At 41.3% G+C, this 15321-nt stretch overlaps 2 protein-coding genes across 3 annotated transcripts; one reads left to right on the top strand and one right to left on the bottom strand.

The window, feature by feature from the left end:
* The first annotated feature begins 4185 nt into the window (after positions 1-4185).
* Positions 4186-6956, top strand: rps21 (ribosomal protein S21). 2 transcript variants are annotated; one of them, XM_053424130.1, is made up of 6 exons: positions 4186-4259; positions 4707-4791; positions 5590-5653; positions 5906-5977; positions 6289-6344; positions 6535-6956. In XM_053424130.1, the coding sequence occupies exons 2-6, from the start codon at positions 4742-4744 to the stop codon at positions 6542-6544; spliced, it is 252 nt and encodes an 83-aa protein (XP_053280105.1). In that variant the 5' UTR covers positions 4186-4259; positions 4707-4741; the 3' UTR covers positions 6545-6956. The 2 variants fall into 2 exon arrangements, with proteins under 2 accessions (XP_053280105.1, XP_053280106.1); XM_053424131.1 differs by having other exon boundaries at positions 4226-4292.
* A 3425-nt stretch (positions 6957-10381) lies between these two features.
* Positions 10382-15106, bottom strand: LOC128441827 (uncharacterized). The gene is made up of 2 exons (XM_053423933.1): positions 15061-15106; positions 10382-14581 (listed from the first exon to the last, which is right to left on the bottom strand). Exons 1-2 carry the CDS (start codon positions 15104-15106, stop codon positions 11085-11087), a joined length of 3543 nt encoding a protein of 1180 aa, XP_053279908.1. The 3' UTR covers positions 10382-11084.
* Between the last annotated feature and the right edge of the window lie 215 nt (positions 15107-15321).

The raw sequence follows: 15321 nt of genomic DNA, 5'->3' as shown, positions 1-15321 counted from the left end.
AAAGCAGGATACACTGGGGGACTCTGAAGAATCAACATAAGATCATCAGCCATCTTCTTTGTCCATGAACTGCATGTTAAAAATTCAAAAACTAGACAGGGTGGTGCAGGGTGGGACACGATTAAGTTTTATGTTGTAATAAACGACAAAAGCTTTGGTTCGGTTCCAGTCGTGTTATGGGAAACATGGAGGTGACAGAAATAAGAAAATTTCCAAATATAAAAAATTCACGAAGGGCTCTGAGCTGACACACGTCCTTTTACCAGTGATTCACAGTAAAATCACAAAACTGTTGCTATGTTTAAAGTTATGTTTGAGCCACTCACACTCTCACACATGGATGCAAATTAGTACTTTAGAACAACAAACATCACTGTTTCACAATCATTACAAATGTATGATTCATAAAGTACAGAGCCCAGCACACAAGGCTCATCTGCAGAGCTCAATCAGAAAATGCTGATGTCATTTGCTTGTTACATATCGCAGCAACATCTGAATCAAAACGGGACAATTGTGTGAATGCTTGTGGATGTGGCCAGGCGACTGTCAATCAAAGCTGATCCCACTCAAACATCAATTCTGAATCTTGCTCATGTAGTCATGAATATTTAAATATATATTTAACATTTGGAATTAAGTTAAGAGCCTTAAATAGCCAATCCTCGGTTTCTCCTTCAGCTTGTTTTTAGAACAGCTGGAACAGGAAGAGACTTGGAAGCAAGGTTTTTTTATTTGGTATCTTAAAATACTTAAGATATTATGTAATGTAATATCTAATAATCTGATGTGAGGCAGCCGCTCCTCAAGTCCTCAGAACCGCAGCTCTACTGTATTGTGCTCAAGCTATTATCACTTTGGATGATTCCTATACATATCTTTAATTATTAGCAATATAAACAAGAAACACTGAGTTGTTCCTTTAAAAGACTTCACTGAAGGAAGCGTTCCATCGATGTGTGAAGGTTTTGGGTCTTTTCTTCTTCATCACCTCAGCAGCAGGACACTTATCACGAGACATTTTCATTTGTAATCGCACGTCTTACTTTGACGTCACAGTGTTCAGTCCCTGTGTTGCAATTTTGAGTGAAGGATAAGTGGGACCTTATGGCAAAAGTCTTTGTGTCTGTAGATGAAGAAGACTGTCTCCTCTTCTTATTATACAAATTACATCTGGCCTCAGCTACTGCGTTATTCATCCTTCTGAGGAAACATGAGCAACCATCAGGAGGTGCCGCTCTTCCCGACAGCTCCGAGCGAGGGCCGATCTTCGAGGTAATTTTTTGAGGATATACAACGTCTGATGTCTCCAGCATTTCCTTTTCTCTAAATAAACTAAAAAACATCACATTGAAACTTTTGTGTGGGCTGATCCGATGATGTAGATTATGATCAAGCCTTTGTCATGCGGTAACAGATATGGTCAAGGAAAATGATCTGCTGCTTTCTGCCCCTCGGTTGCATCTTCTCTCGCTGGCTCTACAAATCCAAATCCAACACAATCACTGTAAATAAATGATATTGTGCTATACAAACCTAAATAATGCAAAAATCACAGTGATAATATTTTTGCATTGATCAGTGATCTGCCCTGATCATCCTTTACCATATCACAGTGACTGCACCTATACTACCTTTATACTCAAATGGATAATTGTATACTGAGACATTTTGGGGGAAAAGAAGGGTCTATTGAGTGGAATCACTTGAGAGATGCATGATGGGATATTTCAGTAACTTGCACTGCCTGTATGCTTCCACTGGCTCCTCTCACTGTCAAGCTAAGTGTTCCGTCGAGTGGGATTAAACAAAATGATCCTTCTGCAGCAGTTCTACGTCCTACATAGCACAGAGAGATAATCCAACATGAATAATAGTAATGACGATAAATAATATAAAGAAAAGATAAAGTTCTTGAGTATATGTTAGCGAGGGATAAGCCAGATATGGATAGAACATTCATAACCAGACATGGATCAGACTGTTTCATTAAGGACACATCGTAACCTGATGGACAAATCAGATTTAACCACGTTCGTGGATGTGTTGAATCAGATTTGAGTAGAATGTCTGTATGCAGTGTGTGTGTGTGTGTGTGTGTGTGTGTGTGTGTGTGTCTGGCGTCGGTCTGCCTGTACTTATCAGATTTGAAACTGTACCAATATGAACCCCCGCTAACGATGTTTCTTTCACAGCGTTCACACATCTTTGAGTCGTCTGTCACTGGAGCTGTCTGGTGCGTGGGCTCAGGTCTGCACCACTACTTCATGTTCTGTGGTTTGAAACAAAGAGAAAACAGATGGTTGATCTTTATCTGGCCTGCAGCATATTCTCCTCCCAGTCCGGTCCCCCAGCATATACCTACACACTATGTCATTACACCGTGTAGGTATGGTACTTAAAGGACATTACTACATCCTAGGACATTATATCTTATCAGTGGGGATAATTGTGAAGATGCAACAATTCCATTATCCACATGAGCTCTTTAACAATTAATTTTATAATCTGTATTTATTAACCATCTGAAGCTGGGCCATGAAACACTATAATCATGACTACAATATTTTTTTCAACAATATTGCAAAGGTGCAAAATAAATCAAAATATTGCTTATGCATTGTGCTGCACAGGGAGGAAAACCTTCACTCAGGAGCAAAAATCTCTATATATCTCCAAAGAACATCATCTACCACTTATTATAAGTTATTGATATTGTCTAATATGATTTTTTTTTACCTTGATATTATTTGTCATCGTTCAGCCCTCTAACAATCACTTTGCTCAAGGTCGGGTCATGATTAGTCTCGTTATGTTAAGTACTTAAATAAGGTTAGGGAAGGAGATTCATATTTCTATGATCTATATGTTTTAACCTGGGGACGCTTGAACAGGGAGGACAGAGGACCAGCGGTGTTGGGAGTCAGGGTGGAGGATGTGGTGCTGCCGATCCGCTCCGCCTGTGCTCTGCCCGTCAGGAAGCTCAGAATCCAATCATGGAGGCTGATGTTGAGCTCATGGTCTCCTGGGCCTCTTGGATCTCCACAGCTGGGCAGGTGCTCTCAAAGCATAAAACGTGTTCCGACCCTCTGGGAGAGATAAAGACCCTGAATCAGCAGTTTCCTTCACATTGCAGACTTGACTCGTGGAACTTTGTCTGGGGACAATTGGACCTCTGTGAAATGAACATATCTTTGGCCAGAGCTTCAAACTCCTGAGACACACACCATGTCAGTGATGATTGAACCATACTTAAATAAAACAAACCATATGTCAAAAGTATTAGAATATAAACTGAAACTAAATGCAAAAGGGAGGGCTTCCGGTTGTGTTTTTCAAATTGTACCTCTCGACTTTTTCTTTGTGTGGTCATGATACACCTGTGTAGGGTGAAGATCGGTCAATGTGAACGCGTTCCAGGGGGCGCTGTTGAGCCATTTTGCCACGCCCATTGGAAATTACTCCAGAATACATACATTTTCAACACTTTCTAATTTTATACAAATTTTGGTAATAATTTGAGCATGTTAAAGCCTCAAAAAGACAAATCATTTGCCTGAAATTTGTTTTGATAATAATAATAACTAGCAGCTGTGAGACAATTTTATAAACGTGTCACACAAGACTTGTTGTGGATGACTTGCTATTTTTTTTAAATAGGGAAGTGTCTCAATAATGTTTTTAAAAGATCTTTGAGGTTGTGATACTGTCTTATGGTGTACAGATGTGGCATGTGTGTGTGTGTGTGTGTGGGCGTGTGTTACTGGTGTGTAGAATCGACACAGGATGACTGGAAGTGTGTGTTCAACTCTTCATCAGTTACCCTGCAGTGCTCAGTATAGTGGAAACCATCTAGACGTGATTAAATGTGAATCATGTTTATTTGCTCTGATAAGATTTTTTTTACATTTTGGGAATCGTTTTAATATAACTGGTGTCTGTTCCTCTTTGTTTTTCTTGATGTTATTTTTTTAAGCAGTTGTCTTTCACCTCAGTAGCATGGTGGTGACCTCTGTGTATAATATTAATAATCCTTACAATTTAAATTAGGCCTCCCACTGGCTCTTACTGTTCGGTGCTCAGGCCCTAATAATAAATACAATGTATATATATAAAATAAATAATATATACTTATATATATATATTTACACTTGGTCATCATCCAGCAGGTGGCGACATATGCAGGGCATCGAGACCCAGATAAGTTCACTTCCGGGTCAGCTCGCCTCCCTCTTTCCTGTCGGCCATTAGTCGTCTCGGTGAGTTTCCCTCGGTCTCCGGTGTTGAAACGCGTGAGTTGCTGGTTTCTCCCGCTTGTCCCGCGGGTCTCTGGGCTCCTGGGACGCGGGGGCTGTGGGGGTGCGTGTCCTCGGGGGTTATCGATGAAAATGTGTGTAAATATCAGCGGTTTGTCGTGTGTGTGTGTGAGCGGCCACGATGCGAGCCCCTCATGCTAACCGATGCTAGCCTGCGGACGGGCGCGTGCAGCTTCCGTTTGGCTTCGCGTTGGTGTCCGCTGCATTTTAACATGTAAACTTGGCCGTGGACGTTTCATCGTGTGTTAGTTCGTGTGTTAGCATGGTGCCGTTAAATCAAATGTTAGCATGGTGCCGTTAGCTCGTTTGTTAGCATGGTGCCGCTAGCTGGCTAGCATCAGGGACGGAGTCTGCGTGGTCGTGACCGAGGTTCGATTCCCTGTGTTGCAGGTTTCCTGGTGACCACCGCTACAACCCGTCTCATCATGCAGAACGACGCTGGAGAATTCGTGGACTTGTACGTCCCCCGCAAATGGTGAGTGTCCCGGTCCGAGCGGGTGATCACAGTGCGAGGTCCACATGGGGACATGTCTCTGCACCAGTGAAGGACAGTCACTGCACATCTGGAACATGAGGGGACATGTGGATCCTCAGCACATTCCACAACCTCTGTTAAAACACACACAACCTGTCAGACCGAGAGATACACAAGTGACGAGCAGGACAACACAAACACAATCTGATGTGAAGAGGAGACGGGTCTCAGATCAGCACAGGGAATCCATCTGTACACTGACAAACTCACATGTCTTTAGTGCTTCAAAGCCTTTCACTAATTAAAATGACTAAAACACACGTCACAACTTTATTCTTAATCAATTAGAAAATCTCTGGTTCGCTCGTCAGGGACATTTTATCTTTAATTTCCTCCTTTCTTAAACAATCATTAAACTGTTCATGTGTCTTCATACGTGTCCACATTTCTACGTGTGTTATTATTGTTAGTTCATAACCAGATTGTGATGAGTAGGTCGGAGTTAATTCATCAGTAAATTGACAAACTCCAGGTTTCCTGATCTTTAAGTGAAACAGGTGAAACATTCAAGTCCGGTGATTTGGGGAAATAAAAATTTGCCCTTATGAGCGTTTCACACAATTTGGTAAACAAGATTTTATTTGACCAACTTTTGATTCTTCGAGTTGTATTTGTTCGTATTTATAATAAAGTTTATGTTCTAACTGTAGCTCATCAAATCTCTGACTTGTTTGTCGTGAAGGTTTGATAACGATGAACTTTGACAGTATTTATATATTTCATACACTTGTGTTGCAGCTCTGCTAGCAACAGAATCATTGGAGCCAAGGACCATGCCTCCATCCAGATGAACATTGCTGAGGTAAAATAACTAAGTTCTAGTTTTCAGAGACTGGATTGGTTGAGTCCTCGTGTCTCCGTCATATTAAATGTCTCAGTCTATTTGTCAAAGTTAGTTTTAGTTTTTTCAGGAGTAAATTACAGACTCTTAAAGTTATTGTGTGAAGCTGTAACACAAACTGGTTGTGTCCGTGATGGTTTAAAGTTTGTAGGTTGTTAACCACAAACTGCTGAGTCGTCGTGGTTCTTACCCAGCATGCTCTCTGTTCTGCAGGTTGACAAGGTGACTGGTCGTTTCAACGGTCAGTTCAAGACCTACGCCATCTGTGGCGCCATCCGCAGGATGGTAAGTCAGCTGGAATGTCCCCGTACACACACGTCTCATAGGACTGACTGTGCACCAACTAAAACAGGACAGGTGGAGGATACTGAGACCCTGTGATTTTATTAGGATTTTTTTAATGTAATTTAAGTCTTTTGAGCTTCAATTGATTTAAATAGCAGGATTCATTGTGTAGATGTGTAGGGAAGCTGTTTATCAGGTTCGGTCTCTCTCCCGTTTCTAGTCATTAGTTGTTTGGATGTAAAAAAGTGATGAAGTCTCAATTGAGAGCTGAAGTTTGTACTGAGGTTAACAGGAAGTGTTTTCTCCTGCAGGGGGAGTCAGATGACTCCATCCTGAGGCTGGCCAAGGAAGACTCCATCGTCGCAAAGTAAGAACCTGTTAAGATTCACACCTACAGCTCTTCACCTGGAGGAGATTGTGTGTGTATATGAATGTATAAATAAGGATTGTGCTTTATGTTCCTCCAGTGTTGAAGTTGGTATTTTTACTCCCTGTGAATCTTCAAACCTTCATTCTTTGATGTTTAAACTAAAACCCTTGTTCTTGTCCTTTTTCAGGAACTTCTGAGGACGTCACTCAAACTTTGATAAATAAAATGGTGGAAAAAATGTTGTTGTTGTTGTTGTCATTTCTAAACCGCTCACGTCTAACGGGTCAGTTAAAAGTGAAATGTTAACTACTGAGGTTCGAGGTGGATCATATCATCTTCATCACAGGAAACAGAAGACGAGTCACCATGTCGGTCCAGACGCCTTCTGTCTGTAATTAAGGCAATAAAATGGTTTTTTTTTTTGGGGTTCTTTTTTTAAATAACTAAAGTGGTGAAAATAAATCATGAACTTGTTCTCATGAGGATCTGAAACATGAAAACTTCAGTCACAAGAGTCTGATCAGAGTTTCTAAAGACTCATGAACATGTAAAGAATATAACATTTAAAGGTGTTGAACCAAAATAAATAAAATGTCTTCTGACTCCTGATTGTGTCCAACAAAATAAATCTGCAAACTTAATTTGAGAGGATTCTGGTTAACATCTACAAAGACAATTAATGGTAGAATTTGTGAATCGTGTTGTGCATTAAATGTAAAACAGCATCTGGAGCGATAAACACAAGTTAACTTTCAATTTTCTTTGTTCTTAAGAGATCAAAGGACGAGTTACAATCAGAGAGATGGATGTGTGCTGAAGAAGTTATTTTATTGAGGTGAGAATTAAATCTGAAAAAAAAAGAGGAAGATTTCTCCATGTTTTTTCAGGTCATCGCGGTCCCACAATGTCATTCCTACAAAAAGAAGCAAAAATCAAGTTGAGCTTCCAGAATCATCCAGAATGTGTTTCACTCAATTTAAAGGGAGATGCTCCTCATCTCTGGTTTATTAATTATCCTTTAGGTGTAAACAAATTAGGAACCCAGGGGGAGGAGGACATTTTCTGACATCATTTCATGAGAAACTCAGAAAGTCTGAGATTTAAGTCACAAATCTTCTAGAATATTACTGAATTTGTTCTGGACTTTCTCTGGAGTTTGTCTTTCACACATTAACATCTCAGCAGGAGATTCTCCGCTCACACTCGTTCACAACAGGAACAAATCCTCCGGAGGATCAGGTCAGAGGTGAGGCCGCCGACAGACACACGTGTGCTTTCTAACACGGAGAGATTTGTTTTGTTTTTTAACTTTATGCATCTGTCTGATGTTAGAAACCTCTAATAATTTTAAAAGAGTTTTTGTCATAGTTTCAGAGAAATGTTTAATTCTTATGAATTTATGACAATGTTGAATGATCACTATTGTCTAGTTGTATCTTCATCTATCAAATCTGTGTATTTCATTGGTACCTGGTTCATATAGCACCAGACATTCGATGGATCATTAATAAAAATGGAGGACAAACTGTAATATCTTGTGTATTCGTTGTGTATCATATCTTTACATGCGAGTCCTTACCAGGCACTAGTAGATCTCTGCGACAGTCGTACAGCATCCCCAGGGAGAAAGGCCGACCGAGGGCGGCCACCTCCATCGACCCGCCGAAGTCCATCGCTCAGCCTGAACCAAAGGAAGAATTACATCCAATCTACATTTTGTAAACCAAATGTTTTACTTATTCTTCTTTTAATGTATTTAAATAAACAAATTGCAGCATCTCTAGCTGCTGATGACTAAAGAAAATGACCTGTGGTTAAAAATAACTATGAACGTGTCATTTTCGGACCTTTTGATGACGAGGACACACACACACCAACACACACACACACACACACGCACAGACACACACACACAACAGCCGGGGGAAGCACAGACAACACAAGGGTTAATATTGTGTAAACCTCATGTTTGTACATGTTGAACTAATATTCCCTTTTCTTTTGTCATCACTTTTTAATGATGTTGTATTATTTATCTGCCGTCTGATTTGAAAAGTCGGGGCGGCTGAGGGGGCGAGCGGTCGTCCTCCAACCAGCAGGTCGGCAGTTCGATCCCCATGCCCTTGGGCCAGATACTGAACCTTTAAATGGCCTCGTTGATGAAGTCGCTTTGGATAAAAGCTTCTGCCAAATGACAGGTAATAATAATAAATGACATTTCATCAATTTGCCTTTTGTCTTTGAAGATTTTCTTGTTTTTGTCGTCTTGATGAAGCTTTTTGTAAAAGCTGTGTTGAAAAGTGCTGTATGAATAAAGTTATTATTATTATGTGTTGGTAATTGATATTATTTTCCGTTTCAGGATGTTGAGCTCCCCTTGCTGGTCATGAAGTTGTATTACAGTAGCTCCACCAGTCTCCATGTCAGTAAACTGAGCTCTTCCTCTCTGTGAGTTCAGGATGATGTTTCTAACACGTGACAGATGCAAACTTTCAAAATAAAACAAAGACAAACACTTAATATCTTTTTTTTTTAACTTAAGTTTTTATTGAACTTTTCTCAGGCATGGTACATGGCAAATTAAACATGTTTCTTTATACAGGAACAACACAGCAAAACAATAAAACCAGAATCCTAGTGGGGATCATTATTTATCTTTATGTAATTCCAAAACCTGTCCCAAGGGGTCACCCCCTCCTCCCTGTCATCACTCAATCTACTAAGCATACATTCATAGGATGCAGTTTCAGTCGTTGCACATACCCATTCTTTCACCTGTGGAATTTCTGGCGCCTTCCAATGTCTTAAGATAACTCGGCAAGCTGTTGTTGTTCCCACCGAGATTACAGAAAAATGACATTTGGTTATGTTGGGTAATTGAGACTTGTCCCAAACACTTAATATCTGATGTCGATGTTCTATAAAGAAAAAAACTTCGAAATCTATGCAGCAGAATTTATACATTACTTCTGTTATGGAAAATTCTACTGACCAGTGTCTAAGGTTGTGGAAATCCCCTGACTAGATGTGTCACTGCTGTGGCCTTGTTCCACAGCAGATAGACACAGAGCAGGATTTCATATCTTTTTTCTTATTACGTTTTATGAAACACCTCTTTGTATTAGTTCTGGCATGTCTTCTTTTTATATTATGTGTTATGTAACGCCTCTTTGTATAAGTCCTGGCTTGTGTGAACTTGTGGCCAGTTGTTCCATCTTGAGCACCCGTGCTTGTTGTGTAAACTCTGCAGAGATTACTATTATAAAGACTCAATGGCAACTCCAGTCTGAGAATTTCATTATTTCAAATCTCAAGATGAATTTCCATCACACTTCCTTTATATGTTACTCCAGATAAGGTCTGGAAAATCCTCAGAAAATGTCTGGTAACGACTCTTCAACCCCCCCCCCCCCCCCTCCCCCCGTTTACCTGATGGTAGTTTAGTGACCTCTAGTGGTCATTCACATTGTGTTTAATTTAAATATTATGATGCATGTGTAACCGAGTTGGATGTCTTAGAAAGAGATCTTACTTGACTTCCACTAACACCACCAGGATAAACCTGACTGATCCCCACAACTAGACGAATCTCTTACTAGAGGGTTCCCCACAAACACACAGATCAGCCACCAAGTGAACACAGGGATGTGTGTTTAAGTGATAAAACACAACAATTTCTATTTGGTCAGAAGTTAAATTTTAAGAAACCTCAGAGACACATGTGAGGATCCGTCTCCCGTGGAACAGAGAACATCAGAGAGATCAGAGTCTTTACAGCTTTGATAAGAATCAACACTTAGTAGCAGAACTGAAGATCAATGACCTGATGGATTATTGTCAGTGATGGTCGAGTATCTGAGGAGAAATATTATATTTCAAACAGACGGTGATTGGATAATTATTAACCTGACTCACACGAATAAGAAAAGTTAAATTCCTTGTTACCAGCCGGTTACACATGAAATTCATGTTGTCATAGAAAAGAGAAAAACTGTGAAAATGTTAACATGCACAAAAATAAATAATCACTCAAATCAGTTTTTCAACTTGGATTTATTTACTTATATATTTCTGCCACAGATACTTGAATAAACTGCAAAACAATAACACAATTTCATCATCAATTTTTCAAAACATAGAAAGTTATAGAACACAAGCAAAGATAAAACCAGCTGTGAGTAAAACACAGGTTCAAACCAAGCAAACTGACATTTGTTACAATATTTGTTTTATCATGTAATTCAGATATGAAACACATAAAGACACAGATATGATTTGACCTAAATCAACCAGTGAACTACATTGTTGACATGTCTGTCATGTGAGCTCTCAGCTTTCTACTGTGACACAGAGCAACATTACTCCCACACAACAAGCTGCATTTTGATGTGTAATTAAAATTAATGCTAAATTGTTAATTAATCATCGAGCTGATGAAGAATCGTGAAGCAAAGAGGCAGAAAAGTTAAAACAGAGAAGTTTGGAAACGATCACGTAGACGCTCACAACCTCTTGAGGATTGGTTCTTTCTCTCTGATTCGTCAGGCTCCTGTCACATGACCACAACTAACAACAAACGCTTCCTGTTTACAGCGGCACATGCATGTGTACGTGCATGGTCAGGTGATACGTGTTCACATGTTGGATGGGGATTAAAATGATATTGAGCCAAAACACTTGTAGACAGAGAAGGTTTCGGTTTAAATGAAAGTTTGGAAGCCGCCTCAGAGGAAAAGACTAGAAGTCACTGGATGAACTCTGGAGGAATCTTTCTCCTCTGTTCACTTTAGCCATGAACTCTGCTTGTTGTCTCATGTCTCTCAGATACTGGACTCTGTACTTCCAGCCCGACTTGGCCTCAGCTTTCTCTCCTTCTATGAGCATGTCGATGTACTCTGGAGTGGACAGAGGGTTTGGCCTCAGTGCGATCTCTTGAAGACTGTTTAGACCCTTGGTAGAGTCATCCATCACTTTCACCACCTCAGCCTTCACATCTTCATACTCAGCCCTCAGTTTGTCAATCAGTTCCTTCACAGGCGTTGCAGCCTCGGAGGCTTTCAGGTACTTTTCTTCCAGCTCTTTTACTGTTATTCTTTCTGTGACTTCCTCGTACTCCCATCGGTACATCTGATTATAATGTACATCCCAGGGACATCTGCCTGGGCACTGAGTACATTTCCCATCTCGTCCCATTGCAATGCAGTGTATTTTATCTGCATCATTTTCATAAGGACAATCGTCATGACAGGTAAAGTTACACTGCTGACAGTTTGTAATGAAAGTTTCAGAACCATCATTATAATGTCGAGAAGCCTTATTGACTTTGCGTTCGATCACAAAATCCTTGTTGCTGCTGATCTCTGTTTCGTGATCTCTCAGTTGTGAAGCCGTCTCTTTTATCTCCTCCATCTTGTCTAACCCAATTTGAACCTGCTCCTGCAAACCCTGAACTGAGCTCTCCAGATTCTGTCTTTCTCTGAGGACCTCATTTGTCAACGTCAAGCTTTTGGTCGTCATTTGATTCAAAGCAGTGAAAAACTTCCTCATTCTTTTTATCCCCATGTTCCAAAACATCTCACTGAAGTCTCCCTCGTCATCCTCCCCACTCGCGCTCTCTGCTGCACACGGTTTGTTTTGGGAAAACCACGCTGAGTTATTGAACTTGAAGTGAACCGGCAGTCCTTCTGTTGTTTTCGGACACGGGTTGCCCGCAGCGTTGATCGCCTCCAGAACTGGTGGACGTTGGCCGTCTGCAAATGTCACCAGAATCCGGATGTTTTCTGCCACGTCTTTGCCGAAGATGGAGAGCACTGAGTCAAACAAGTATTTCTGTTTTGGTGTGAGTCGTGCTGAAGAAGCCGGAGCTACGAAACACACAGCATCGATTTCACTGACACCCTCCTCAGCAGAGAAGAGATCCTGAAGCATGTATACCACCTCGTCTCTGTCTATGTCTGTTATATCTCCTGTAATATCCACAATGGTCAGAGAGAAGGGGATTTGAAACCCCTCCTGATGGTTCAGTTTGTACACAGTGACATCAGGGAACTGCCTTTCAGGTTCTGACCTTGACTGATCCTTGACTATTAATTTAAATCTGAAGTCGTCGTCCCACTCTACACCTACAATGTAGTTGATCATTCCATTTATCAAAGTGGACTTTCCTGATCCAGACGCTCCAAAAAGAATCATGGTGCGATTTCTCTCCATGCTTTTTTCGCCAAAGTTAAACCTCCGGCCTCCTATATCAGTATTTTCTTTGTTGGGAGGCAGTTGGTAAACTGACAGGGGCTCAGAACTTATTCTTAAGCTCGTACGAGTGAGGAATTCTGTGAGAAGTTTATCATTCTTTGTGCAGACGTTCACAGAGATGCTTTCCTTGCTTCTGCCAGCTCCACCACAGTCACATGTGACCCTGACAACATACTCTGTCCCTGACCGAAGCTCTGATATGATCACCTCTTCAGATTCTGACATTGTTTGGTTCCACTGGAGATCTTCGGCTTTCCTCACTTTGTCTGCTTGGGCGTACTCCACGATGTATCTCTGAACGTGGACATCTTGTCCAAGCTCAGCAGGTCTCTCCCAGCTAAGAGTTATCTCACTTATGTTTGGTTCAACTCGAGGTTCTCCAGGAGGGCTGCAGGGCAGAGTTCTAATGGTTCCACTGACCTCGTTGACTGGTCCAACACCTACTGAGGTGACAGCTCTGCATCTGAACACGTACTCTGTGTTAGGACTCAGGTCGCTCACTGTGACGTCTCCATCCTTTGACGCCGTCTTCTGTTGCCATCCATCCTCTCCATGGACACAGTACTCAACAGAGTAGGACGTGATGTTCTTGGCTCCAGATCTGGGTGGAGAGATCTTCAGGGTCACACTGTTGTGGTTTATGTCACTTGCTTTCACACTTTCAGGCTTTGAAGGTGGTTCAAAGTTCTCACTGAGAGAAGAGCCTTCTTCATAAAGGTAGATGCTGGAACCTTTTTGTGTCTTATTTGTCAAACCTGTTATGAGGAACTTTATGTTCTCGTTCTCCTTGTTGGCCTCTGCAAAATCCCTGAAGAGCTTTGCTTTTTTCCTCATTTCATCAGGAACTTTGTTTGAAAGGTACCACTGCTCCTTCTCTACATCATAGGTCTGTGGATCTTGTGGGTCGTCAGGTGTTGTGGTTCCCTTTAAGTATTTTGATAAAGCTGAGAGGAACAACTCAGCATCTCCCAGTGAGGTGAAAACAAAACACAGGACCTGCTCTGCACTGAGAATCTCATCATGTAGACCATTCTGCGGTGAGATGGTCTTTGTGTTTTTCATCATCTTGGTGTAAGATCTCAAGGAGGAGATTTCTCTCTCTTTACAGTCCATCCACTCAGTCAGGTTTCTGCTGTTGAACAGAGATGAATGTCTCTTCTCCAGTATCTCTGCAAGCACAGCCTCCTCTTCGCCTCCTCCTCGTATAGATGGAAGTTTCAATGATAAAGCTCGTTGGAATTCTAGTTTGAACACAGAGCACATTTCTTTAAAACTCTTAAGTTTTTTGCCAATCTGAGGAAACTGCTGTGCTGTTGTTGTTCTCATGGCATCGTTGCACCTCATTTCCAGCTCACTGAAGTCCTCCAGGACTGTCTGTGCTTCCTGAACTAGCCCTACACTTATCTGACGAACAAGTCGAGCAGCAGTAGAATCTAAACTTGTCAATGGCAACAGCCAAACCTTCATTGGTACAGCATTTTCTCCATTAGCTCCCAGCATCATCGGCAGGCTTTGATAGACCTGTATGGCATCCTGAAAGGATGTTGGAGCTTTCTGAAGGGAAAAGTCTCCGTGGAATTTGCAAGAAAACCTCTCAACATTTGCCTTATCTTTGTCTTCCATGTGCAGGGAACCTTCCCCCTCTATAGAGATGAGTGGGATCTTCTTGATCATCACTTTCAAGTGGCCTTGAACTTCCTTATGATCTTCTCCTTTTGACATCTCACGATCAAACACAAAGAAGGCTTGTGCTCCATAAAGAATACCTGTGACTACATGTGTTGCTATTCCTTGGTCAAAAACATACGGATGTTTCACGTTGCCTCTTCCGAGATGGTTCATGGACAGTTCCTTGAACTTAGTGGTAGCCTTGTACTTCAGTGTTACTCTGGCCTGATATCTGGATGTCTTGTGATCATTCAGGTATTTGGCTGATCCCTCCACCTCAACCAGTCCACCCAAGAAACTTGCTTTCAGAGAAGCTCAAGTTACTCTGTAACTTCCAGCTGGTGCTGAGCTGTTGCTTGATGTTGACTGTGATGATCAACACTGTGAGCTGGAACATTTACTGCTCTGAATAAAACCACAGAATAAAGTAGAATATGGAACTTTAAGACTTTATAACTAAACAGATATTTGTGTGTGCAAGTGTGAGTGTGAGTGTGTGTGTGTGTGTGTGTGTGTGTGTGTGTGTGTGTGTGTGTGTGTGTGTGTTTTTTCTGGTAATCATCACTCCGCGGGGACCGGTGACTGTTTACACAGTCACATCATGAGGACCAAAATCCTGGTCCCCATGAGGATAACCCTTTTAAATGACTACTAGAGCTACTCTGAAGTTGCCTGTGAAGTTTTTAGCATTGGCCCATATGACATGTGTTTTAGTGAGCGTGAGTGTGTGAGCATTGCTCATTAGTGTCCCTACTGTTTCTAGCTAGTACTACACCCACTGCTTCACACATACATATCTTCCAAATATGGTTGGTTGCCACCCACTTCCTGGTCCCCATTAGTAATGATTCAAGCAGCGATGACATTTTCAGCATCAAGAGGTGGCTATCAACAGTAAAAGAAGATAATTTGCTGGAGAAACTAGCTAACGAGATAGGAACTTGTGCAGAGGAGCAACGGTAAAGCATAAGGTAAGCAGATGTGTATCTTAAATAAGTATAAGCAGTGTTGAACCCTCAAATTACATTAATTACCTGTACCTAGCTAGCATGAT

The sequence above is a fragment of the Pleuronectes platessa genome, chromosome 6, assembly GCF_947347685.1.
Source record: "Pleuronectes platessa chromosome 6, fPlePla1.1, whole genome shotgun sequence".
In the NCBI taxonomy this organism is placed as follows: Eukaryota; Metazoa; Chordata; class Actinopteri; order Pleuronectiformes; family Pleuronectidae; genus Pleuronectes; species Pleuronectes platessa.
Note: the sequence above shows the minus strand (reverse complement) of the source record. Positions and strands in the feature narration are given on the sequence as shown.